General features: G+C 39.5%; 1 protein-coding gene across 3 annotated transcripts; it reads left to right on the top strand.

Moving 5' to 3' along the window:
* The first annotated feature begins 421 nt into the window (after nucleotides 1-421).
* On the top strand, nucleotides 422-26,878 carry mmadhca (metabolism of cobalamin associated Da). 3 transcript variants are annotated; one of them, XM_085448029.1, is made up of 8 exons: nucleotides 21,325-21,371; nucleotides 21,861-21,903; nucleotides 22,991-23,132; nucleotides 23,247-23,464; nucleotides 23,759-23,864; nucleotides 25,388-25,509; nucleotides 25,587-25,673; nucleotides 26,056-26,878. In XM_085448029.1, exons 2-8 carry the CDS (start codon nucleotides 21,895-21,897, stop codon nucleotides 26,272-26,274), a joined length of 903 nt encoding a protein of 300 aa, XP_085304155.1. In that variant the 5' UTR covers nucleotides 21,325-21,371; nucleotides 21,861-21,894; the 3' UTR covers nucleotides 26,275-26,878. The 3 variants fall into 3 exon arrangements, with proteins under 3 accessions (XP_085304154.1, XP_085304155.1, XP_085304157.1); XM_085448031.1 differs by lacking the exon at nucleotides 21,325-21,371 and adding an exon at nucleotides 21,391-21,638; XM_085448028.1 differs by lacking the exons at nucleotides 21,325-21,371; nucleotides 22,991-23,132; nucleotides 23,247-23,464; ... (2 more) ...; nucleotides 25,587-25,673; nucleotides 26,056-26,878 and adding an exon at nucleotides 422-1,734 and having other exon boundaries at nucleotides 21,861-21,905.
* Nucleotides 26,879-26,904: the final 26 nt, after the last annotated feature.

Below are 26,904 nucleotides of genomic sequence, written 5' to 3'. Positions count from 1 at the left end.
GTCTGTTCACAACCATTTCGTGACATGATTACTTTGCAGTCATGTATTTTTCGTTGCCTTGTACGTAGGTGTTTCAGCTGTGGTCGTTAGCAACAAGGCAGGTTAGCAACACGTTGCTTGCTTCACTAAAAACATTGAAGTAGGATCAATCTGCACATTTAATTCTAAAGAAGAATTTGATGGACTTATATTTCCCAAAATGTGATAAGAGATGTTGTCAATGATCAGGGGTCACCAACACGGTGCCCGCGGGCACCAGGTCGCCCGCAAGGACCACATGAGTCGCCCGCGGGCCTGTTCTAAAAATAGCTCACCATAACAACTTACCAGTAAGCTGCATCTATTTTTATTTTTTCTTGCTATTTTTTTTTTATCACAATTGCATTGGCGTTAATTTGTTAGAGATAATATATAAAAAAAAGTTTATTATTAAATATTAGATCATGATCTAATATTTAGTGCTAGCTGGTCTCCACGGAAACAGTTGCCGTGAAGACCAGCAAAGGCAAAGGTGAGGAGATGAGGAAAACATGGCGGAAAAAAGGAAGAAAACATATAATTTTCACAGTGAATGGGAGGAAGAGTTCTTTTTTACCTCTGTGAAAGATTCATGCGTGTGTCTCATTTGCGGGGCAACTGTGGCAACGGCAAAGCGGCACAACGTGGAGAGACATTTCCGAACGTGTCACACAAGCTACCATGCTAACTACCCAAAGGGCAGCACACTGCGAGCGGAAAAGGCCCGCGAATTAAAGGCAGGTTTGAGCAAACAGCAGTCTTTTTTCACGAGACCGGTGAAAAACTCTCAAAAAGCAACCGAAGCCTCATTTAGAGCTACACATTTCATGATTAAGAAAAAGAAGGCATTTTTAGACGGGGAGTATTTCAAAGAAGCAATGATGATAATTGCAAAAACTGTGCTTAAAGACGAGAAATATGGAAACGATGTAATCTCCACTCTCTCTGATGTCCAGCTGGGGGCAACTACAATTGTTAGAAGAGTGTCGGCTATGTCCGGGAACTTGGCCGATCAGTTGGATCAGGATCTGGCAAAGTGCAGTTGGTTTAGCATCCAGTGTGACGAGTCCGTCGACAGCAGCAGTACAGCACAGCTGATGGTCTTTATCCGGATGGTATTTGATGGTTTCTCCACAAAAGAAGAACTTCTGACACTACTGCCGCTAAAGACAACAACGAAGGGAGTTGACATCTATAACGCGGTGAAGGAGTTTTTCGCGAAGAAAAAGGTACCGTTGGAAAAGCTGGTATCAGTGACTACCGACGGGGCTCCTGCTATGATCGGCCGACATACGGGATTCATCGCTCACTGTAAAGGTGACACAGAGTTCCCAAACTTCATGCATTACCACTGCATCATTCACCAGCAGGAGTTATGCGCAAAGGTGATCGGCTTCGAGCACGTCATGACTCCCGTCGTGAAGATCATAAACAGCATCCGCTCCAGAGCTAAACAGCACAGAACATTCAAGGTGCTATTGGAGGAGCTGTCAGCTGAATATGGTGACCTGCTACTACATACGGAAATCCGATGGCTCAGCAGGGGACGGATTTTGCTTCGTTTTTTGTCACTTTTGGGTGAAATCAAGGAGTTCATGCAATCCAAAGGGGAAGACACATCTCTGCTGGAGGACACTGAGTGGACACTTGACCTTGTGTTTTTAACAGACATTACTGGGAAACTGAACCATTTGAACTGTGAGCTGCAAGGCAAAGGTAAGACTGTTGCTGACATGATAAGTGCTTTAAATGGATTTAAAGCCCAGATGAACATTTTCTCTGTGCATTTACAGAGAAAAAAGGTGCTGCACTTTCCCTCTGTGCAGATGGTGCTGAAAGACAATGCTTCTGCATCTGAGACTTTTGACAAAGTTGCAGAAAAGTACACTCAAGTCATAAACCGACTTGGTCAAGAGTTTGAGAACAGGTTTTGTGACCTTGATCAGCTTGAGCCATGTGTCTCATTTGTTTCCAATCCTTTCATGAATGTGGACACAACATGCATTGCTGAGCAACTAAGTTCAATGTTCAGCTTGGATGCTGGACAGGTGGAAATCGAAATTGTAACATTGCAAAATGACGTCCACCTCAAAGCCTATCTGGGTGCACCAAACTTTTGGTGCCTTGTTGACACAGAAAAGTACAGTGGTGTGTGCACAGCAGCTATGAAGGTTGCCAGCCTGTTTGGTTCAACCTATCTTTGTGAATCAGCCTTTTCTGACATGAACTTCATCAAGAACAAACACAGAACACGCCTCTCCGATGCACATCTGCAAGACTCACTCAGAGTTGCAGTGTCAAGTTATACCCCAGATTACAACACACTGGTGAACAGCATGCAATGCCAGGTTTCCCACTAACAGACAAAGAAAGCCATATTAGATGTTCTCAGTGGCAACATTACAGTGTCATGTCAAAGTTGAATTTAATTATTGAAAAACAAATGTGTTTGTTAAGTGTAACATGTGACAATTTGCTTTAAAATGCTGCCAATTTGGTGAAAAGTTCTGTAAAATTTGAAAGTTGATTTTTTTGTATGTTACATACATACAAAAATAATGTATGTAACAGTGCATGATTTGTTAAAATTTGTTAGTGGTAAGTGAAAATGTTGTAGAAGTGATCACTTCAAAATGTAAATACTTGCAGAGATATATAGAAATAAAGCGTTGCATATTGATATTTATGTTTCCTACCTTGTTTCCTAATTGCATTCTTTATAATTATGGTGAAAAATAATTAACATAATTAGTGTCCGTACATAGATGAATATCATTAATTATTAATGATAACACATAATTAAGTTAAACTGAGGAAATTTGTTATTTGAGAAGTGTGTGTCAAACTGGTAGCCCTTCACATTAATCGGTACCCAAGAAGTAGCTCTCACTTTCAAAAAGGTTGGTGACCCCTGTCAATGATAATATGGGGAGCCTGAACAGGCTCGAACGTAGTTGTGCGTCTCTCTCTGTGTTGCACGTCCTTCACCTTCCTTTAAAACACACAATGCCCAGCTCAGCCGAGAGGCTTTGTAATGTGCTGTCAAAGCCCATTTATCTCCGTTATTTGGCCCCACTGCTACACTGTGAGTGCACAGTAGGGGTAGTGGGTTTGGTACTTTGGATCTGTCACTGTCTGTTACTGTGGAGTATTCCACAAGTTCATCCTTTATTCCTTTTCTCTCTTTATGTTTTCACTTGGATTTGTTCTCTTTCTCCCTCACTGCTCATAAACAGATATTTCTCTGGTGTTCTTCTTTCCAAAAAAGCACTTATCGAGTCAGACTGATTTTCTGTGTCTGGTTTAGCCTGTTTTTTAATGCCTTTTTCTTCCAACATTTTCAGTAAAACCAGTGAAATTTTTTATGGTTAATTGTGAGTCCATCAGGCATAGAACCCAGCAATATATCACTAAAGCTGCTTTAGACAGCATTTTTTATCCACCTTATATTAGAGAAGCCGGTCAGTTAAACCCACAGAGAATAAACATGAATCTGTTTAACTGGATGAATTCAGGCTAGCTGTTCAGATATTTGATATTATTCATCTATTACATTTGTACAAATACATGAATGTAATATCTTTCACTCAGTGAAATTTGTTTCCAGCTTCAGTATGTTTTCTGCCTGCATCTTTACCATTTTTATTCAGTTAAAACCTAAAAGCTTCTGACTTTCAACTTAGCAGGTAAACAGATATTTTTGTGATATGAGCACACAGAAAATATAGCTAACACAGGCAACATTAAAATTCAGATTTATTTTAACATGATTCGACATAAGCTAGAGTCTAAAATACAATACATTTGTAATATCAACTTTAATATCACTTACACGTCATTCTAGTTGCCACCAGGTGTCTGAAAAGTCCCATATCTAGCTTTTACACAGATGTGTTTTTCAAGGACATTTTTTTGACCCAAATCTACTTTAGCAGTTTGGAGATGTATATTATTTTATTGATTTTTTTGTCCATCTTTCTTTGATTCACTACATTTTGAATGACTCTTTTTGCTCACTGGTGTTGTCAGATTCAGAAGAAAAGAGATATTTCTTGTATGCTAAGAAACAAGACTATTAATCAATTTGAATGTTACTCTATGTCTGTAGAATACATACACATAGGCGTCACTTGATAGAGGTGATAATATGGGTTGTAATAGGTTATGCTTAAAGCAATTTAACAACCAGAAGCTAGTTTAGCTGTGACATAATAGCCACTGATGGTTTGCTACCTTATGAGAAAACTTTACTATTGGTTCTCAGTTGTACTCAGTGTGACCTTGTAATCCCATATCAGCTTATCTAACCTTGCGGATGCTACTGCTCAATAAATTTGCTATTGTCTTTATTCACTTAGTGCGTATCTTGTCTAGTCGTCAGACTAGATTTAGTTTAGCCTTTTTAGATATAAATCTTAAAATGAAATAACATTGTATTGCAGAAAATGAGAAACTGCAATTAGAATCACAAGAACAAATGAACACCTCTCTCTCTTTATTGATTTTAAACTCAGGAAATTGAGACCGATTTAGGCTCTGTTATGAGTTTTTTGCCACTGGAGACGATGCAGGGCCACACTGAGGATGCCCATATGGAAAAGAAATAGTAAAAACTTGTATGATTTACTCATGAAAGTGGCCACTTTCTCATTACTTTCATATATTGTTTTAGTAAATATCCAAAAGGGCGACCGTGGCTCAGGGGGTTGGGAATCGCATCTGTAACCGGAAGGTCGCCGGTTCGATCCCTGGGCTCTCTGTCCTAGTCGTTGTGTCCTTGGGCAAGACACTTTACCCTACCGCCTACTGGTGTTGGCCAAAGGGGCCGATGGCGCGATATGGCAGCCTCGCTTCTGTCAGTCTGCCCCAGGGCAGCTGTGGCTACAAGTGTAGCTTGCCTCCACCAGTGTATGAATGGGAGAGTGAATGAATAGTGGTATTGTAAAGCATTTTGGGTGCCTTGAAAAGCGCTATATAAATCCAATCCATTATTATTATTATAAAACATACAAGTTTCATTATATAATTTTTCAAGGGATCTTATATCTGTTTTCACCCTTGTATGCTTTTCATACAAGTTTCACACAAGACAGATACAAACTTTATAAGATTTATATATATCTTTTCCATATGGGTGGACAGTGTATGTTGGGATGGATTTGTGGAAAGATTAAAGCAGGTAGGCTTATTGATTGGCAGATAGGTAGCAGTGAGGTGGCTATTGATTGGGCAAACAGCCAATTTTTGACCTCGAGTACTCTGGGTGAATCAATTGGTTTAATCCAGTGGGAGAGGAAACAAATGAGATGGTTAGTTCTCTATTTTTGGTGTCATTTGTCCTCTTTTGTGGTTAATGGATCTCGTATATTCCTTAAATAATAAATAAGGATAATTAATGTCATCGTGGCTTTACTCTACACATTTATTTTTCTACCCCAAACTATAAAGAAAGGTAATGAAATAATCTACATATACCCCTTCTTTTTTTTTAATGTCAGAGTGTTCAGGCTACTCCAGCTGACCTTTTGAAACAGCTGCTCATTCAGTACCACAGAAAATACAGTGTATAACTTTTCCTATTCATGAATACCCCAGAGAGCAAAGACTAGACTTATTGAATGCTTTGGCATATAAAGATATTTCCTAATAGTTCTGCTTAGATTGTTGAACCCAAATCAACACCTGATGTCACATAATAGACAACATACACAACAATTTTTGGGATCTGAAACCAGTTGCTGAAAACACATTGAAAGACAAGCATACTAGTTTATTACGAACAGCAAGCTAAAGTCAGACCATGTTTTTGCATAGGGTTAGTGCATTTTTACATTAGTTTAGGAAACCAAACAACAAATGCTGAGATTGAGACACAGCCTAAATGTGATAGCAACTATGGGATAGCAACAGAAGTACATGGCAGACCTGTATCACCTAACACACCACCATCTCCCCACCTGCCAAGTTAACAGCTGCAGGGATCTGAAACAGTGGCGTGGTTGCTGACAGTAACATGACTGGATCAGAGATACCCCACCAAATTAGGTCAGCAGTGGTTGGATCATTGCTTCTGTCGGACTGAGAGAGGTCAGCGTTCTCACCTTGTCTGGCATGCCTTGCTCATCCTGTGCAGGATGCAGGCACAGAGCTGGGAGACAAAGTCTGCTAACAGCACAGCAGCATGACACCGCTTCAGTGCTCCCCACTATGGCCCTGCCTGCAGACTGGAAAACACAAAAGCAGGTGAAGCGTGGCAGCGGGTGGATTTATATAGCATAAGTTGTTTAGGGAAAATGGCATGCACACTTTAATATGTCACAATGCTTTTAATTAACGATTCTGTAGAGCAAAGGTTAACGACACCGCGAGAATGGAACAGCGAATTGCCCAGAGGATTAATATAACTGCACATTCAAGATGGATTTGCATGAAAGCTGCTATAATCAATAATTGTGTATTAACAACAGTTCAGCAGCATGATTTGAGAAGGAGCCAGCCATAGAACTCACCCGAAGGGACGCCAGCTTCTGTGAGACAATAGAACGAGATTAAGACCCCACAAGAGAGGTGTGTCATTATTCTAAGAGCAAAGCAAAAGTGGAAAACTGTGATTTGTTCATAATGAGAGGCTGTTGTTTGTTGAAAGAAATGTGCCATAATGAAAACTACACAAAGAGGCAGTTAAATAAAGTAAGATGTACGTTAACTAGAAACGAGAGGCGGGGAAAAGGAAAAGACTTACAGTGATTTAAATGTGAAAGTAGACATAAAAAAATCTCCAAAAAATGCTAAATAGTGTTTCTACCATTTCCTGTTTAATTTTGTAATCCTTGTTTGTCTTAAATTGTAGTTTCCACTAACTCAGCGTCTGCCTCACCGTTTCCCTCTAATTTTCTGAACCACCTGTGTTCAGTCACTCCCACTACATCCAACAGCTGTCATCCACCTTTCAGTTGTCTTTGTTCAAAGCAGTTAAGCTTTATGGCTAGAACTACTGTATGTTTCTTGCATTTCCTTCCTTATTACATTTCAGCATTTTCTCTTTTTTTTGCCTCCTGTCTGATTTGTCTACCGAACATCTTTGTATGACCTCGTCTTGCCCAGTGATAAAGATTTTGATTTGTTATCTGTCTTGCATTGTCAGTATCTTGTAAATCCATGTTTGAGGATGGCAGTACACTGTTGAACAGTAGCAGGTGATTGATTAGTAGTAGATTTTGATTGATTATCTGAGGACAGACATTAAGCAGAAAGTCTGGGAGTTCTCTCTTCTCCTATTGTCTGGATCAATTTTTATTGTAAATTTATTTATTTGTGTGAAGTAAAACACAAATTTCAGGAAGCAGATAACAATTCAGCATGTACACAGTCTCTTTGGTATTTTTTTTATTGCTTTAGAATAAATATTCATGAAATATTCATGACTTCTCTCACATAATATTATCCCTGTTGTGCCAGCACACATAATTTAGTCTTCTGTCTGTTTTTGTGCTTACCTGAGTCACAATGTAATAAGTGAAAAAACAAAAGGTTTGTTGAGTATCAAGCTACTGTTGTGTCTTTAGGGAAAGCATCCTGCTGAGATTTAAAGGATAAATTAAATATTAATCGATTTCCCTCTGGATTTTAAACCTTGGATGTGTTTCAAAAAGATTTCTTCTCATGTTCTGAAATGATTTATAAGGATTCATGTGCATTTTACTGAGGCTGCCTGAAAACAAGGACGTGCTTACCTAACTAGTAAGACTTCTAAACTTGAAATGCTTGACAACTAGTTTTAAGATCAGAAAACCTCCTCCTCTATCTCCAGCTATCTCCAGTTTTTGTACATTTTTTATGATATAGTTTTAAGATATAGTTGTCCCTTGCTATAATGTAGTTCACATTTCGCGGCCTCGCTGTTTCGCGGATTATTTTTGTGCAATTTTGTTCTTTTGTTTTTTTACATCTTCTGTATCCTGATTGGCTGTAGACCATTGTCAATCAATCTCCTCTGTGCTGTCTCTCCTGTACAGTACAGAATATGTTCAGCTTGTCAAATTTACATAAATCTTCAATCGCTAGCAGTGTGACTGTGAAGTGCTGCACGATTGTATGATTGTAATTTTTCTCCACAACAAGCACAACAATGTCGACAAAACATTTGCAGCGTCAACGGCACCTGCGGTAGCACCCAAAAGGCAGAAGAAGATGCAAATTTTTCTACGAAGGTTTGAACTTTGAGGGTATTTAAGCAAGAGAGAAAAGTGTGAAAATGTTAATACCTGAGAAAAGTGTATAAAGTGTGTATTGAGGGGTTTTACAGCCTTAAAACATCTGTAATGATTGTAAAAAATGAAGTTAGGTGAAATCCGCGAAGTAACTATCGAGGGTTATTTTTAGAACGTAACTCCGGTGATAAACGCGGGACCACTGTACACATGCTGTTTGATATTAGCTTCATTTATAAAATACTTTTCAAGATTTTTTTTTTGAGAGATGGTCTGTTGACCCTCTTTCAAACCCTTTTTTCACACATTGAAACTTGTGGCAATGTTTGAACATGAATATCCTAAAAGCTATTAAACATAGAACCCTGAAATTTTAACTGGTCCTTCTTACCATCGAATTGAATCAGGACCTGCAATGTGGGACAGCTACATCAAAAAATGTATTGACTAGTTAAAATATGAAAAAATGTCCAGCATTCCTGCAAAGTCTCATATTGAGCACAATCTGATTTTAAAAAATGCATTGCAGAAGACAATTAGTGATTTCTGAATCATATATAGTTGAATTTAACAATACTGAAAAATAAAGCACATAGAAAATGCCATTTTCCTTTGACTTTCATGCTGTATTGAGCAAATTAAATATAACTGAAAATATAATTTTGTTAAATATATCCTTAAAAGTTTATATTGGAGTGACCTAGGTCTTGAATGACAAAATGCACATATTTCTGAGTTATAATTAGAGCACCATCTACAAACTTTTGTTCTATTGGGACAGGACAATTTACTGATAGTTGTGTTTTTGTGGTAAAACTTGGCATATTTGCTCAATCCAGCATGAAAACTGAATGAAAATGGTCATGAAGATTGAATTGGCTCTGTCAGTCAAAGTGACCACAATAGATTACAATAGATCCTATTATAAAAACACACTTTTTAATCCACTACACTAAACAATGTAATCACATATACATGAGTGCCTGCTAACAATGCAGCAGTCCACATATTATAAGTATAAACATTAGTCGACTTAAAAAATCTTTGGTCTTTGTTGCTTTTGACCTTTAATATTTTGAGGTTATTCGGTCAGCATGAGGCTACGTGTTTCTCAAAGGTGCTTTGCCTCTAGACATCATATCATGCTGATGTGTGTAATCCAAGCATGAAGAGTTAAATAAGCCCCGGGGTTCATGGTGTGTGACGATCTCACTGGAACACCTCCAGCTGTCTGCTAACATTATCTGCCCTCCTGTTTAACAGCAGTGGTCATTTTTCTGGAGGCTAATTGATGCTTTTAATTGTTTCAGTGTTACCCGGTTAGGGCGAGTTCACACGTGTGTCACAGATATGTAGCATACAGTAAGCTTAAAGACTTCATAGGCCTTGCTACTCTAAGAATTATTAACTAAAATAAGATATTAGGCTTTGCAATATGGTGTCATGTAGCTCTTTGATCGAGTGCTCATAAGCCAAATGAATGTTTCAATGTACTACAAAGCCACCAACTTGCCTTTCTGTTGATATTGTTGTCTTGCATGAAAAGTCCCTGTGGCATGACTTTATCAGACATCAGTGTTTCTCTAATACGAATGGAGGCATTCAACAGTGAGATTAGCTAATGCGCCACCTTTGGGCACTGAGTGTAAAAACTCATCTCCTTTATCAAACTGTGTTAGAGTCACAGTGTTGTCGCCTTTCTCCCAAAAATGCTACCCCCCTAGGTCTGACAAGGACAATGATCTTCTGTTGTTTTGAATGGAAACTGAAAGCACAAGTTAGCAGGGCACTATAAGCTGCAGTATTGCCAAGCCCTCTTACACACCCTTTGTGACCTACACAGTCACTGCAATGCCGTCTTGTGTCAGTCAGCCAGGAGGTGTGGAGGTTTTTCTCACAGGGCCTGGTGGATAAAGTGAAAGCAGATCATGTGAGGACGTCACATTAAAACAATGATACGTTATTGTTCCTCTATATAATGAGTAAAACTGGGAATTTGTTTATTTCTACTCATGTTTCTTTTACATGCTATTCTTCTCATGTGTAGATAGCAGATATTTCTTTGAGATGATCAGATTTGTCATTATATGGCATTATAATCAGAACGTAAGCAAGCAGAGACCCAGCCAGTTCATTAGAGCAGAGTTGTCACAACAATGTGATCTGACTATGTTACAAGTGTGGCTCTTAAGGCCTGTCCACCTGTAAAGCAATTCAGTTGTCACCCACTGCTTTGTAGTTCATCTTTGATCGGTTGAACCTTTGGTTGAACCTTTCACACCTTGTTATATCCTTTACTGATTGGTTAAAAGTTCAGTCTTTGATTCAAAATGATATGATTGTATCTGCCACTTCTTGTTGTTAAACATCCCACTGTCATGGGACCGCTGTGTGGCAGGCAGGAAGACAACCTGATGTGGGACAGAAATAAACTCAACATCACAGCTTTATTGCTGGCAACGGATGGTGTAAACAAAACAATAATGGAGCCGGGCAGGCAAAAATTGACTGGAAATGAGAAGGAGGCAGGCCAACAGAACACACAACATGAGGGTATGAGGACATGGTAAAGAACAGATGCGAGCTGGGGGTTTAAATCCACAAGAGGCAATAAGCAGACAGTGGAAACGCCTGGGGAACACAGCTGAATAGAATCTAACGAATGAGACAGAGGAAGCAAAACTGAACATAATGCATACGCGATGAGTAACCATCAAAATAAAACAGGAATTACCTAACACAGTGAGCAGGACTAAGAACTAAAAGGGGACCATTGAGACAGGACACAAAGAAACCAGACAGATACAGGACACAACTGGGACATGATTGTAAACAAACACAGAGACATGACTAATTTCCACAGGGTATCACTGTGTGGTATCACATGAAGAGGACAAGGCACAGAGATGAGACTACGTTACAAGAACAAATCTCCCGTTTGCGGCTCACCCTATCCCAAGATTCATTGCGGGCCAAAGTATACAACCAACCTGTTTTGAAATCCAGGGAAAGGGAGGACGTGTTTGTGGGATGGGTTTGTAGGAGCTTTGACTGTGGACAGCCTATGTTGCTCTGCTGTGAGGTAATCAGCCTTCAAAGGATGCAGCACTTGAATTTGGACACGCCCTAGGACATACTGGACACGAAAGTGAACTAACATACTAACATCAAGCAAGAAACCAAGAACTATAGATAACAAACTCAGAAACAAATAATATACCGAAGAACTTGAACATAAATTATCTTTAATCCCAAAAAAGTAAATCATTAGTGTACAACAAAAACTCAAGACCAATGAAGACCAAGGATAGTGACACAATTATTTTGCCCTATTTTAAATCTACAAGTTGCCCAGTTTTTCAGGTATTTTTGGTTCTCTGGCTTTGGTAGCCTTTACCTGCACCGTCCTAGTTTCTCATGTGGTCCCTTGGAAAAATGAATTGCCCACTCTTGCTTTATACAATGTGATATACGAGTAACAACCATAAGAACAACTCCGGTGACCTGGAATTCTGTCCTTTCCTCATGGTGTAGCATAACAAACAGTTTGCAGTGTGTGGTTTCACACACTGCAGATAGCATCTGTGAAAAAGCTCTGCATAAAAAGGTAAAGGATGATAGTGAAGTCTACTTCTGTGGCTGAAAACAGCAGTTCTCTCTGTCATAGCGGTCAAATTGTGGATAATCACTTCATTAGTATTCAGGCTGTTTTCCTGCATTTAGACAGCACAAAAAGCACACACAGTTTAACATAAGCTGTTACTCACCAGGCCCTTTTAATACTCACTGAAGTGAAGTGGTCTAGTTTCATTTCCTGTAAATCAGACATGTCAGAACTCTGATATTTTTTCACACTTTCAGAGTGCTTTCCCTGTCGACACAGCACATTCTGCTGCTGTAATCTAAGCAGACAGTGCTGTGAGACAGTGGCAACATTTTACGTGCCTACAGAAATGTCACCCTGCTTCGCCTCTGGTGCCTCAAAAATGATGAGCGTCGACTCACACAAATGTTTCCAAACTGACAATGTTTTAGTTACGCAAACACATTTTTGCAGGTTTAGCAGGAGTCACTGGATGTCAGCTAAATGTTAGCAGCTAGGGGTTTCTAATCATTTTTGCCTGATTAAAAAGGTGAAAGAAAAAAGAGGGATACTGTCATTGCCTGGCTGACCTTCAAAGTGAGCAGCACATAGCTCTTGTGACCAAACCCTCCACAATGACTTACATAATACAATTCAATACTATACCTATATACTGGATGGAAAATCAAGTCATTATGTTTTTATGAATACACTGATACACAGTTACAATTACCAGTTGTCAAGTTCTGCTGAGTTGCATGTAAATGGTATTACTGGAATTAGGTTGCTTTTGTTGTAATCATGTTGAACTGTATGTTAATTCTTGGAGGTTCTGCCCTCAATGAAGAGGTTACCTCCAGGGCTGAAAAATGAACTCAAAGCAGTGCTGGTTACTGCAGGTCCTCTATTGGCCACTTGAGGCTGGCTAAAACCAAGTCATTCCCCTCAGGCTGTGAAAAAAGGCCAACGAAACAGCATTAAAAAGCATGTTTAGGGGTTGTAGAAAAACAGTTATTGGTGTCTGTGATTAATTTCTTCTTCATGACAACTGTGCCATGTGTGCCATGCATTTTGTCTGATTTACTTGTCTCATATTTAAGTATTTTAGTCAAGATTTTAAATACACAGACTGAAAAATGTGCATTATAAAGCAGGTGGATGAAAAGATTTTCACAATTTAAGAGGTAAATGACAAAACTGAACCACAACTCTTACTTGCATTCCTTTTTTTTTTCTTTTTGCTCCACAACATTTTTTATGTGGTTAATACTGAGACTCCAAGTCTCTCTGTGCTGCCAGATTCCCTCTGAAGTATGCAGACCGTTCAAAAGGAACCTGGTGGAAAAGCTATTGAAGCGGAGGGGAAGCATTGCTTCACAATGAAAGCATGCAGGGTGGTCAGAAATAGATGTGTAATCATATTTTTTATTTATAGCTGCTACTTCAGGAGAAACTGTGTTGGGAGTATCATTCAAAACTGAATGCTAGAAGAGGCCCGTTTGAGTCTTTTACAGCACACAGTGTTGGATTTATAAGATGTAAAGATATGTAAAAAGCCATAAATGATCAGAGCGCCACACGCCTGAGTGTTCTCATATGCAAGCTATGTAGTTATCTTCCATATAATTACTACTCACCTGAATTTTAATGAACCCCTTGCTGTATAAAAAAGCTGTTTCAGCTGTGACGCTGGTGTTACTGAACAAAGCGAAACAGCCATAAGAGATGTCAAGCTGCAGAAGATTTACCTGCACATTTAGAATCCGCCTTAAATTGCCACCAGTCGCTAGTAGAACATCAGTTGGTGCTGCAGCTGCATACCCGGGGCCGTCGCTACATATACATAATCTTATGTGCGCAGTGTAACAGCACACACATACACACGCTGCTGCCTCATTAGTGACTGCAGCCCCGAGGCTCACAACTGGGAAAGGGCGTAATTGCAGAGTTCAGCAGCGCTGACAGTGCTCAGAGCGTTTTGGAACAGACTTCGACAAATGAGCATCAGGTGCAAGCACCTACAGTGATATTCTATTATTTCTGACCCTTCCTGTCACTGCTGCTACTGCCAACTTAAGCTTATAGTGAGTTACTTTAACTTTGTCGAGCACCAAGGGACCAGACAAATCGCTGGAGTTCACAGAGAGCGGATAAGTTAGACTCACTGTGTGTTAAAAACTTTGTGGAGCAGGGTTTTAAATCTTTTTTTGATAGGTTTGTGTTGGTGTGTTGCTCTGGACTGTAAGCTTCACCGTAGTCGTAGATGCTTTGTGCTATTCTAACAGCATGGATGGCAATGGCAGTCTGTGTTTCAATCCAGCATTGTATAAATGTAATGCATGTTACAGTGCATGCCACAGCAGGTATATCATTTATTATAAATCTCAGTTCTTTGATTTCCGTATTCATCATCTCCCTGAAATGTGATTATCTGTTCTGTTCTCACATATGCAGCTAGACCCTGCATTTTGTGCTCTGACATAATGACATCTCTTTAATTGTTCTTATTCTTTGCTGAGTGGTCAGAAGTCACACTTGTAGTAGGCATATCAAAAATGAAACTACTGATTGTGGAGCTGACTGCTGTTTTTGGAATCTGGTTTTCGAAGCCTTGAGTTTTTAAACACTGCCATGCTTTCTGGAACTAAAAGTGCCCATATTTGGACCACACAACAACCCAAATGATAGATAACCAGCAGAATCCTCTCGTGGGATGTTTCTGGACCATAAATCATGTCCTTTGCACTTCCCTGAGACTTTAGAGTACATATTTAAAAATTTACCGTTCCTCGGTACCTGCACCTGCTGCTTGTTTATTACAATGGATTCAGCCTACCAATTAATGAGGAAATATATACACACATATGCTAAGATCACTGTAAAATGCCCAAAAAGGCAACAACAGCACAAACATGTCAGGGCAGTCAGTTATATGTGAGTTATAAAAAAGCAAAAACTTTACTTTGAAAATGTGAAAGAAAATCAACTAAACACACAACAACTTAAATTACAGTTTATTTTACAAACCTGTTTTCTAAGGTTGCTCCTCTCCATAATGCTAACATTACTAATGATAATTTTTGCTGATATGGCTGACCCCCATCCCTCAACTAGCTATTTTGTTTAATCAACATTGGTGTAAGACTCGTAGGTAACAATGTTTTTCAACCTATTAACATTTGCCTGGTTTCTGATTCAGATTCAAAAAACTATTTATCCCACAATTCAGTTTGACAGTCCACAATAGGTAAATAAAAGTACATTCAGAAACAAATCAGCACTTTATAAAAGTCATTTAGAAGCATTCAACATACATGATTCGGCAGTTTGGGGTTGGTTTAAGGTTCATATCTATCTGGAATGCTATGCTATGCTAAATTATGCTAAACAAGCATAGTATTGCTGTGTAGGTTCTCACTCATCCACGGCATAGTAGTCTAAGGAGTGTGGAAAGAAAGCGACTGGACTTCTTTAAGTTAAAGAACTTAAAGAAGTCCAGTCACTTTCTTTACACATTTTCTTTTTAAACTTTCTTTTTAAACGCGCATAGTAAATTATGCTAATGATGCTATGCTTGTTTAGCATGCAGCTAAATACAACCCTAACCCTGTGTTTGCCTCATTGTTGTCAAGAGGTTTAAACTCAGTAAACCCAGAAATGAATAAAGAACATTGGACATTGAACTGTTAAATATGAAGTGAACCACATACCATGCTGCTGAGAAACTGTTAGCATAGGAATTGTCTCATCTGGGTCTTTTAAATTAAGATTTTAAAAATCTGTAAATGATATTATCATTTCATTTCTCTGTAGAATTCCATTTGTTTGTGTGCTGTTATAAAAATTACCATAAATCATATCCTTTGCACTTGCTCGAGACTTTGCAGTACTTATTTTAAAATTTACCGCTCCTCCGTGCCTGCACCTGCTGCTTGTTTATTAAAATCGATTCCAAAATGCTGCGAGCAGTGTCAGTAGTGCTGAAATGCTCCATTATTTCCCCAAGTGTAAGCCTGGGGTTTACAGTCATTAATGAGGTAGCATCGCGTATGTGCGCTTATTCTGTATTCATATAATCATATGTTTCTGGAGGGGTTCATGCATTTTGCATCAGTGCCCACTGTGACCATGCTCACAAAGTTGGCGCAATCAGGGAAGACATAAAAAAAGAAAAATGAAAGTTGGTTTAGCATATTTAAATGATTAACCTCATCAAAGAAACCTGTTAATTGGACCAAAGCCCTGTAAATTTCAGACATTTCCAAGCTCTCTCCCTGGAAAGCAGCAGATAATGCCAAGAGAGACACTTAAAGTAAAGCAGTTTAAATGCCCTGAACAAAAATGCATGCACAAAATTCAGCCAGTGCTTCAGATTTGGATATTATTAAGTGAGACCTAAAGTTCGGGGCGCAACAATTGTGCATACATGTTTTTCACAGAAAGTGTAAAAGATGTCTTCCACGACAGGATTTATTGGCCTGGAAGCCAGAAGTTATACAGATAAAAGGGTACCAAGTACCAAGTTACCAGCTAATGCTAGCAATCTTGGTTAACAAGGTGCATGTATATATTGGCTAGTTAGTGCTAATTAACAGGCTAATGAAGTGCTAAAACTTCACTCACCAAAACTGAAATACAAACTTTTTGGATTAGTTAGATCAGTCTCTGCTATAAAGTCCTTTTAATGCTATAAACGTGGTCATTTTAGTAAGGGAGTCTATAGGGATAAACTGACATTTGATGCCAACCTCAAGTGGCTTAAAATCATTGTGTGAAACAGTGTACAATTCTGGGATCCATCTTTCCCCATTTGATGAGTTTGTCTACAGTGCAGATAAACAAAAAAAGCAGGAGAATGGCACTTAGCACCCTATCTGGTGCTACGTGGAAAAAATAATTCCTGAAGTCCCTGAAGTGAATTTCCATGTAAACGTTAATGCTAATGGATTTCATTATAAATCAGAGCATATTATGCCTCAGACACCTGCAATGAGCAGCTTATAATGAAGACTATTCTCTGTTTAAAGTCTTTAAGAACATTCAACTTTAACCGAATGGTTTCAGAATGAAATTTTGCTTGTTTAGAATGTGGTTAAAAAGCAACCCTAACCCTAAATAATTCATTGATGAGCTTGGTAATATGAAATATATCATAGATATGAGTGCCAAAGCCTACGTCTCCAGTTTGGTCAAAGAAAGCAGTCACTAACCTGAAGGACTGTACTGTAGCCTGGAGACAAATTGACTTTACACACTTTACACATAAGCACCAGCTTTTATATCTAGTATGAGCATGCATGGGCTGTGAGGGGTGACCAAAACCTGTAACTCTCCCATCTTTATTGGTTTGTCCTTTCCACATACCCAGGAGATGGGGAAACACACCCTTAATGGCCTTCACTTTATCATTAGTTAAGGAGTGAGTGCGGTTAACGGTGTGCTGACACAGGCAGGTAGCTCACAGTGTGCGAGATGGGAATATGGTTTTTGACAGAGGATGAAAAGGCAATAGAAAATTGCTGATTCCAGACAACATCCAGTGCAGCTTGAGAGCACAGCAACAAAAAGACCTCGACTGACTCATGACTTTGTCTGGAGCTCTTAAGGCTGTGCTGCACTTTGGAATTCCTCTCACAAAGCCAGACAGTGCTGTCCAGAGAAAAGTGTTTCGCTAGATTGACAGTGGGCTATTACTTTACACTGTGTGTTAGTGAGTCCAGCACCCAGTGGAGGTTTAATACTGACCACAGCCACAGACAAACGGACTGAAAAATGCACCTTGAATTGGACTTAACTGCCTCATGTAATTGTTTCCTTGAACATTTGAGGTGATTGTGTTGAGTTGCACAAAAAGCCTGATAGAGATTGACATGAATGGTGATGGTGCTGGTGACAAAGTGGATGTTAAGAGGTTAGGTAAGTGCTTTATACAACACAGCTCATTCACACCTAAGAACAACGCCTTTCTTTCTACAACTTAGTGCTTTCTATCCAATCTTTACAACATAACCCTTATACTAAGTGTGTTTTATGAATAATAATGACATGGCTTGCATGTACCCTATGGCGTATCTAATCTATGAAGTCAGTAAACATTTTCCTGGTGAGTTTCTGGTCTTATTGGAGTCTTTCTGAATGTAACATGCTGTTCGTTTTGTAAATTATGGTCTCCTTCAGAGTCAAAAAGGACTGTGAACCAGCAGTTCCACCTTGTGATTGACAATGCGCTACTGCATAAGCGTGGAGTGTCCCTTACTCCATCCATTCATCCATTACTGCCAGTTTCAGAACGCCACGTGACACCCAGAGTGTTGAGCTTGAGGCTGCACTAACCAATGGGTGACATTCAGTCTTGGGGGTTCAATTCAATTCAATTTTATTTAAACAAAGCCAAATCACAACAAAAGTTGCCTCAAGGAGCTTTATACTGTAAGGTAGACCATACAATAATACATACAGAGAAAAACCCAACAATCATATGACCCCCTATGAGCAAGCACTTTGGTGACAGTGGGAAGGAAAAACTCCCTTTTAACAGGAAGAAACCTCTGGCAGAACCAGGCTCAGGGAGGGGCGGGGCCATCTGCTGCGACCGGTTGGGGTGAGAGAAGGAAGACAGGATAAAGACATGCTGTGGAAGAGAGACAGAGATTAATAACAAGTATGATTCGTGGCAGAGAGGTCTATGAACACATAGTGAGTGAAAAAGGATGTTGAAGAAGAATTACTCAATGCATCATGGGAATCCCCCAGCAGCCTAAAAATGATTGCTTCCAAGGCAGGGACCATGTTTGAGATCATTCATAGTGAGTTGCTGTTTTCATCTTTGGTGCATCAAGTCAAAGATAAAATTAAGTAAAAACAAGTAAACAAATAAGATGGAGTCGATCTGCTATCATTCTGTGTTTGAACAGGGTCAAATTGGCAATTACATGCAATCTGTTTGTGATCATCCAGTGATTAACTGTAATTAATCAGTGAAAATCTGTTGCCTTCAGCAAGAACTTCATAGATTTAAAACCGAAATTCCTCCATCAATATTAATGTTTAAGTCCAAAATGACACAGGTGCTCAGCAACCTTGCTTTATAGGAATACAGGAATATCACAGGAATGCAAATAGCTGGCAACCAGTTGAGTTGGGCTCTTTATTTTTGCAGATGTGCTCTTTGGTGCAAACTGTTGCAAACCAATACAAAGTCTTGCCAATCTTTCTACATTTAAAAAGCCAATGGCAGTTATTTGCAGATCTTTTCCAGTCTGTCTGAGAATGATTGCAGTCATTCTGAGTCAGACTACAAGCAGTGGGAGACAGGTTGCTTCCCACCAAGCATTGCCGCAAGCTCTGCAGTCACCTTGCCATCGAAATTGGACACCGCAACTACTTGCACTTGGTTACCGAATATGAAAAAATTCAATGCAATCGCCAGGCAACCACCAGGATTTTGTGACTGGGTCATTAAACATGGTGCTAACTGAGAGTGCTTCTGTATTACCTCTATATTAGTACAGGGATTTATGCAGATATGTGGACATAAGGTGACCTGGTTACCACTGTTATGCCTGTGTGGGTTTTGTCCAGATCATCCAGCTTCCTCCCACAGTCCAAAGACATGCAGTTAGTGGGGTTAGGTTAATTGGTGATCTTAAATTGACCATACGTCTGAATGGGAGGGGCCAAGGGGTGTCTGGCTCTGTTAGCCCTGTGACAAACTGGTGATCTGTCTTGAGTGTGCCCCCCTCTCGCCCTACGGCAAACAACACGGGTTGTTGGGGGCTAGAAGAAAATGGATGTTAAGTTGCTAACCGCTAGTTAGCTTTGAACATCGCCTGTGTAACATCACCCATGTGACCTCTAGTATCATAGGTGATGTGGCAGGCTAACATAAAAGTCATGTGACAACAGTGTAACTAAAGTACTTCCTAGAGTAGTAAACAAGTAAATTAATGCATTTTCTATTCTAAATGCAATGTGTAATTTAGTTGCTGCTGGCCAAATAAAAATCTCATACTTTAATATGCACAGGAGCCCCGTCGAGCCTAGACGCTGTAACAAATGATCCTGTGGGAGACGTACTGACAGCCACGTTCGGCATGGCTCCGCATGCCTCATCACCACTCACACACAAGTGCGTGCTGGTCCCAGGGTAAACTCCCACTGCATATCCCGTCAGCTCAGAGAAAGTGTCAATCAGCTCATCCAAGTCAGCTAAAGGGATGTGTCTACGCCAGCAAATACTGCCTGTCCTTGTCCTTCGCTACTTCTGACAGTAAATAATGCCCCTCTGGCCAAGATAGCTCTTTCATTCTGATTATTACACTTTATCATGCAAGGGAGGGGATTTTGCTGAACAAGTGAATACTGTTTCTTCACATCATCCCACCTGGGAAAGGTCCAGTACAAACATTTTTTTTCAAGGTAATTCTCAGAAATTCAGCAAGCCAAACCTTAAAAGGACTAAAGTCAAAGTGAAAATGAGTTTAAGGTGCTTCCATTGGACACCAGAGCTCTGTCTTCAGAAATAAAACCTACTGACACTCTGTCATTTGTCATCCTAATGAATGCAAATGACCACCAAAGCACAATTATCATCACACCGAGACCCATTAAAATCAACAAAAGTGAATGGTTTTATCATTTAGAAAAATGCATTTGTGAGTACAGTGGTTCCCTGCTTCATGTTTATCTCTCACGAACAGCATGTGCTGAACATAAAAGCAGCTGCAATGTGGCAGCTATCATGAATATCATGAAAACTTTTCAAGGTAACAGACAGACACATTAGTGTCACATTACAGGGCGAAGCAGATCAGTACTGCTGTTATAAATACTGCCTTGGTTCTGTTAACTGTTGATTTGCTGCCATCTTGTGCTGAGATTTAAAAAAGATCATTTGAATTTCATCATGTCGAAATGTTGTATGCTTTGCAAAATCTCCGTTCCACATCCAGGCTGATCTTGTGATTGGATCGGAGACTATGCAATTATGTGGGCTGCAAAGAAATGCCTGGATGAGATGTGGAGTGAGAGGAAATGTCTGTTAAAAAGTTTGTGTTAAGTGATGCTGATTTAAGAGTCTTTGATACAGTGCATCTAAGAATATAGAGCGGGTGAAGAAAGACGTAATAAAAAAGTGTTGTGTATTCATTGATTTTGATTTGGAATTATTCATTCTCATTCAGCACAGATACAGGTATGATTTACTCCTCTGTCTTCTTTAGTGTTTGCCCAGTTATAGACCTAAACATCAGCGTAACAAGCTAAGAAAATGCACCCAGCAAGGCCGAGCTTCTGACAAAGAAAGAAGAATAGAAACTCTGTAGAATTAAACAACAAGCATAAAGCAAATGTTCTTGTATTGACAAGAAGTAATCGTAGAAAATTTTCACTCACTAACGGAGACAACTGCAAACCGCCCACTAGATGGCGCTCAATGCACACAGAGCATACATACGTGTAGAAGAAGAGGAGGGCGTTACGGAAGTCGTGCGGGATTCATTTGTCCCTCCTGACTTTCCGTCCTTGTTTTGTAAAAGCATACAGTACGTGCAAGTCGCCAGGTACGGAACAGTGTGTACTTTTCCTGCTGTACTCCCAACAACACAATAACATTTGTTTTCTTTATTATGAACACGAAGGCGCTCGTGCTTTGCACTGTGCAGTGGTCTTTTTTAAGGTCACGTGAAAACAGGAAGTGCTTTAGATGAACTCTTATTTAAAAAAAGAGAAAGTGATAAGAGTAGATATCAGCTGACCGAACGACTCTCCTTGTGATAGCTGGTGCCAAAGCTAGCTGTGTTGTTAGCTAGCTGATAGTTGAACCTAAGGTATTTTAGAGGATTATAGTCTGTGTAGATTAATGTGTGAAATAAGTGTATTGGTCACATGTGTTTCTTCATGGAGGGACACATGCAGTCATTGCATCATACAAGCTATTTTAGCTCGGCTGGTTAGCAAAGCTAACATTTGGGAGTTTTAAAGTTTTCTTTTCCGTTTTCTGTTAGGAATAACAGTTTCTATCTTCTTCTTGTTACCCTTTCATCAAACAGGTTCAAGGATAAAAGGCGAGGGAAACTAAGCACAATGTCTAATGTAAGTGACCATTTTCCTCATGCTAATGTTATGGCTCATGCTAATGTTATGGGTACTGCTATTCACTTAGGCCAGAGTAGATTTTAAAAAGAATGTCTGATTGTCCAAGAAATAACTTTAAATCATTTTAAAACGCTGCACAATGATTTTGAAATCATTGAAACCCTATATTGATATTAAATATAGGGTTTCAGTTACAGGCAGTACTAGCTGTTGGCCCATTCAGGCCAGTAACATTTTTATTCACCACTCAAGTGTAGCATTAAAGCACACTGTCTGAAACCACTCCTCGCTAATGAGTATTTTGGGGTTTTGTTTGTTTTTTTAAATTTTTTTATTGGCAGTATTTTCATATTAAAAGGTCAAAACTTCATCAAACCACATGTTCAGATTGTTTAAATGCTAAAGAGAACAATATGTTTTTATCTGTTTCCAGTCAGAATAAAAACAACATAAAAATCAAAGCTCTTTTTATGCAGACAAACGTCTTAGTTAGCTTGAAATAACATTAAAATTGTCAGATTTCAAATAAACGATGTCTCAACATAAAAGAGAAAAGATTAAGGGAACGCTAACTCATAAAAATGAGTTTGTAATAGTCGTCTAAAGAAATGACACAATCAGCTGACCTGTTTGGTGGAGGGAGGCTGTTTCACAGTTTGGCTGCCCGCCACTACCTCAAAAGCACTGGTTTTAATCTTTGGTTTTAAAATCTGAGCGAGAGACAGTTACGAGACCTCTGTTAGAAGATTGGAGAGGTCAGCTGCAGTGATAAGGTCTTAGAAGCTATGTTATATAGGAAGTCCATGTGTTGAACTGTGTCATCCTCTCCTCTTTATGAGATCAATTCCAAAAAAAATTGAAAAGTTTTAGTCTGATCACAGGAAAGCATTAAATTCCTCAATACTCCAACGTATTAGATGCATCTGTCTCTTTATTTCCAGAGAACCAGAACTAAATGGCAGCATCCAGTTTGTCCTAAACAAAACATACAGTAAAAGTATGAAGCTGCAGACAGTCCACCGTGGGCAGGGCTGTTCCTGTTTCATGTATCTGTCTGTTAACACATGTCGTCGTCTGTCTGCAGGTGCTGTGTGGTCAAAGCAGGGCGGTCCTGTCTCGTGCTGCTGGCTGTCGAGCTTTAGCTTCTCTCAGGGCTGGAACAACCAGAACCTTCTCTGCTGCGAGCTCAGATGAGCCTTACATAGCGGTATCACATACAGACTCAGGTGAGTCGAACAGGAAAGGACGTCAGGCAGTGTTGCAATGCAGTTTTCAGTAGTAAACTGTTTAGCACCTGTGGCAGCAAACGCTGACAAATCATCTTTGTCACATCACTCCAGGCCCAAGGACTGTGTGGCCTGATGAGAACATGGGACCATTTGGACCTCAGGACCAGCGCTTCCAGTTGCCTGGTAACGCTGGGTTTGACTGCCACCTGGAGGGCATGGAGGACCAAAAGAAGGCTCCGGTTCACAAGACGGTGCCTGATGTGCTGACGGTTCCAAGCAGCACAGAGAGACACCAGTTCATACTGGCCCAGTTTGTCAACGAGTTCCATGTAAGATTTTTGAATAGTTACATTATGAGCTGTAACACAGTCAGAGCTTTTAGGACTACAGTTCAGAGCAGCAGAGAGAACAAATTAAAGTCAATGTCTTTGATTTATTTTAAATGTAAGTGAGCTGCTGTGGCTCATTGGTTTCAGGAGAAACACAGATGTCAGTAACACTTCATTGTAAGATTCCAAGTATGACAATTAACAATAAATAAATAAAAATTGAAAAAATAAGCCAGAGCTACATTTTTACCACTTTTGTCTGAGAGGGTGTGTGATTGTTTGTTTGTTTTTCAGGGAAAGCTGGGGCCTATTTCCACGAGAGTAAGCAAAGCTGAGCAGTACTTTAATCAGACAGAAACAGACTGTGCCATAAACTCCTGCCCAGAGCTGCTGAGGAAAGGTAAGAGAGATTCACCCAGCATTACCTTCGCTGACTGTGAGTGTGGGCAACACAAGCCAAAATGATATCTGGATATTTAAGAATTTACGATAACAATATTTCTGATGATATAGAAGAAAAAATACTGAATATTGTGGTCATAAATATTTTGTACTTGTAAATCAGACTGTGTAGTTGTGAACTGAGTTTTGTAACCTTGCAAACCAAAATATCTAAAAGATTGATGTTTGTGCATCTATAGATGAGAATTTGCGTCTGTGTATTTAAAAAAAAAAAAAAAGATTATACACATACAAGGGAAAAAACTACTAACTTACATTTTTCAGATTTTTTTCGTTTTCAAGGTTACAAAACTCAGTTCACAACTACAACAAACAGAATGGTTTGAGGTAGAGCTGGGCGATATGAGATTTTTTCATATCACGATATGTTTTTTTCATTTCAGGCGATAACGATATATATCACGATATAAGCCAAATAACTATATTTGTAAGATTTAAATGTGCCGTTGCTCACAAGTAAAATGTGAAATAATCAGCAGCTTGTTTTGATTTAAATATTTATTTCCCATAATAAGTTCAACAGGGTAGATGTACTTAAGGAACATGAGGCTTTTTCAGATAAATAAAGGCAAATATTGCAAACTACACAAAAGGCAGCCGCTAAAGCGTTTAAGTTTCAAAATAGAACAAACGAAACAGACGACGTCAATTCCACTTAGAAACAAAATATTAATTCTAAAAATAAATCTTAGTTTGTTTTACAGAAGAACAGACAAAACTGACTAACTTTTGTCAATATCAAATAAACTGAGAACTAAAAGGAAATTCTCAATCTCTCCTTGTATAGCTGAGCTTTTCAAACAGTTTTAACAGTTACTTTAGTCTGACAAAAGCCGAATGACGAATTAGCGCTTCCAGTCAGAGATTGAGCATGCACCACTTTATTGGATTTCCAGACTTGCTTTCGGCACAATTTACAGTGCACGCTACTCTGTTTTTTGTCAGACTTGAAATAGCCGAAATACCTTCACACTACAGAACTTCTATGGCTCTTCCGTTCGACAATCTCTCCGGCATTGGAACCATCATCTGTTTTCTCTTCGGTAAATTTTTTTTCTCTTCGATTTTTCTCTAGTCAGCACACTCATTTCCTCCATTACCCGGGCGGCACGGTGGCTGGCTGCTTCCCAAACAAATACACATGTGCGGCTTGGCACTTGTGCTGTACGTAACAAGTCACGTGACATGACGCTGCGGCTGTGATTGGTTCGGCTCTGCGCTACTTAATTCGGATTGGCTGTTCTTTTTTTTTCTTTTTTTTTTAAGAGGACAAGAGCGATGAGGTCTATCACAATAGTTAAATTTTTCTATCGAGAAAAAGTATATGTATATATATATATATGTATTTCGCAATACATATCGTTATCGTTCTATCGCCCAGCTCTAGTTTGAGGCATGTCATACAGAGATGAAAAGAGTTATAATTTGCTTTATTAACATACGTGCGCCTCTGTGTCTCAGATCTGGAGCAGTTGTTTCCTTCGGCGCCCACAGTTTCCATCACAGTGGTGACGGTCACGCAGACGAGCGGTCGGTCAGAGGACAAGGAGACAGAGCTGGATAGAGACCAGCTGCTAAGTAAAGTAAGTCCTCGTGTGTTTCCCATTACAGACTTCAGAGGTTGTAGCAGTTGGTGACTGTGACTTTGTCCTAACTGCAGTTTGTGAGCGGGGCAAAGGAGATGTGTTTCGCTCTGTGGACTGCAGGATACTGGGCGGACTTCATTGACCCAACAACGGGAGCAGCAGTGAGTAATTCTGTGTTCACTGTGCCTGTTCTTTACTGTCTCAATCTGCAATCTAAACTCACAAAGCATATACTTATTCTATGAATGAAGCTTACGTTAGTTTAATTTTCTTTGATAGAAAAAATGTTATATTGAAGTAGTTGTCTGTTGGGTGGGAAAAGCCCAAACACATTATGATGTGAAACCACACATGCTTATAAACCTTTTGGTTACATTGTTTGGAAAATCTGGAAAAATGTATTTTCCCTTGTAACATTTCTAGAGATTTTTCCCGTTAAACTTCCTGTCAACTCAAATTCTGGTAGTTCAGCTGTGAAAACTGAGGACAACAAACAGAACAATATTGTTTTAATAATGGAATTTTCCCCCCTTTCCTCAACAGTTCTTTGCGTCTCCATTGGGCGAAACCACACTGCGAACAGACAGTGAGCTGGGACATCGGGGCTTTCACATCGAGGTGTCGAGCTCCTGCACAGTCATCCGCCATATCCTCAGGGGGACTCCTTTGTTTGTGGGGACTATTTTCACCAATGCACCTGTTCAAAGTGCTGCTGTTGCTAGACTTCAAGGATTTTCAGACGCACTCAATGATGAGGAATAAACTTTTTTTTTTTTTTTTTTAAATAGAATAGAATCAAATTCAAACAGAAGGGTTCTGTTTATGGTTTGGAGAAGCCGCTAACGTTTCCTGTTATGGAGCTGGTTTGTATCAATGGGAAGTTGTGTAATGTTGTAACACAAAGCATCTGTGCAGACCTCTGTGTTGCTAAGGATCTAACTGACACTCTAATGCGAACGTCAGTGCTGTGTCTGACTGACAGAAGCGTTACCCTGCTCTGCATGCAGGGAGACACTCAGAGAAGAAACAATTTCACCATGTGCTTCATCTGTAGACAATGTTCATATTTTACAGTTTGAGTATTTATGAAATACTGCGACAGATGTTCTACAGCTGTTGGTGCTAACTGCCAGGAAAATCTCTCCGTTTCAAACACCTTAACATGTTAGCGGCTCATATTCTTTTTACAGCAGCAAGTACAGTGTTGGTTTTCTCTGATCTGTTGCACACAGTGTAAAGAAACGATGGAGAAATATTATAAATAGTTTCAGAAGATTTCAATTTATTATGGGAACAGCTCCCAGAATGCACACTGACCTGGATGAACATGGACACACTGCTTATTAAATTATATTTATGTACTTCAGCTTTTTTGTGACTGGCTGTGTCTTG

Source organism: Copadichromis virginalis, linkage group LG23, assembly GCF_057382275.1.
Source record: "Copadichromis virginalis isolate Kocher_CV1m ecotype Utaka linkage group LG23, C_Virginalis_male_GT1.1, whole genome shotgun sequence".
Classification (NCBI taxonomy): domain Eukaryota; kingdom Metazoa; phylum Chordata; class Actinopteri; order Cichliformes; family Cichlidae; genus Copadichromis; species Copadichromis virginalis.
Note: the sequence above shows the minus strand (reverse complement) of the source record. Positions and strands in the feature narration are given on the sequence as shown.

Bases quoted from the DNA above. Each gene is read 5' to 3' on its own strand.
- mmadhca (XM_085448028.1), top strand. From the start codon at position 531: ATGGCGGAAAAAAGGAAGAAAACATATAATTTTCACAGTGAATGGGAG. The intron at 1,735-21,860 runs GTAAGACTGTTG...TTCATCAAACAG, and splicing joins CTGTGAGCTGCAAGGCAAAG to GTTCAAGGATAAAAGGCGAG.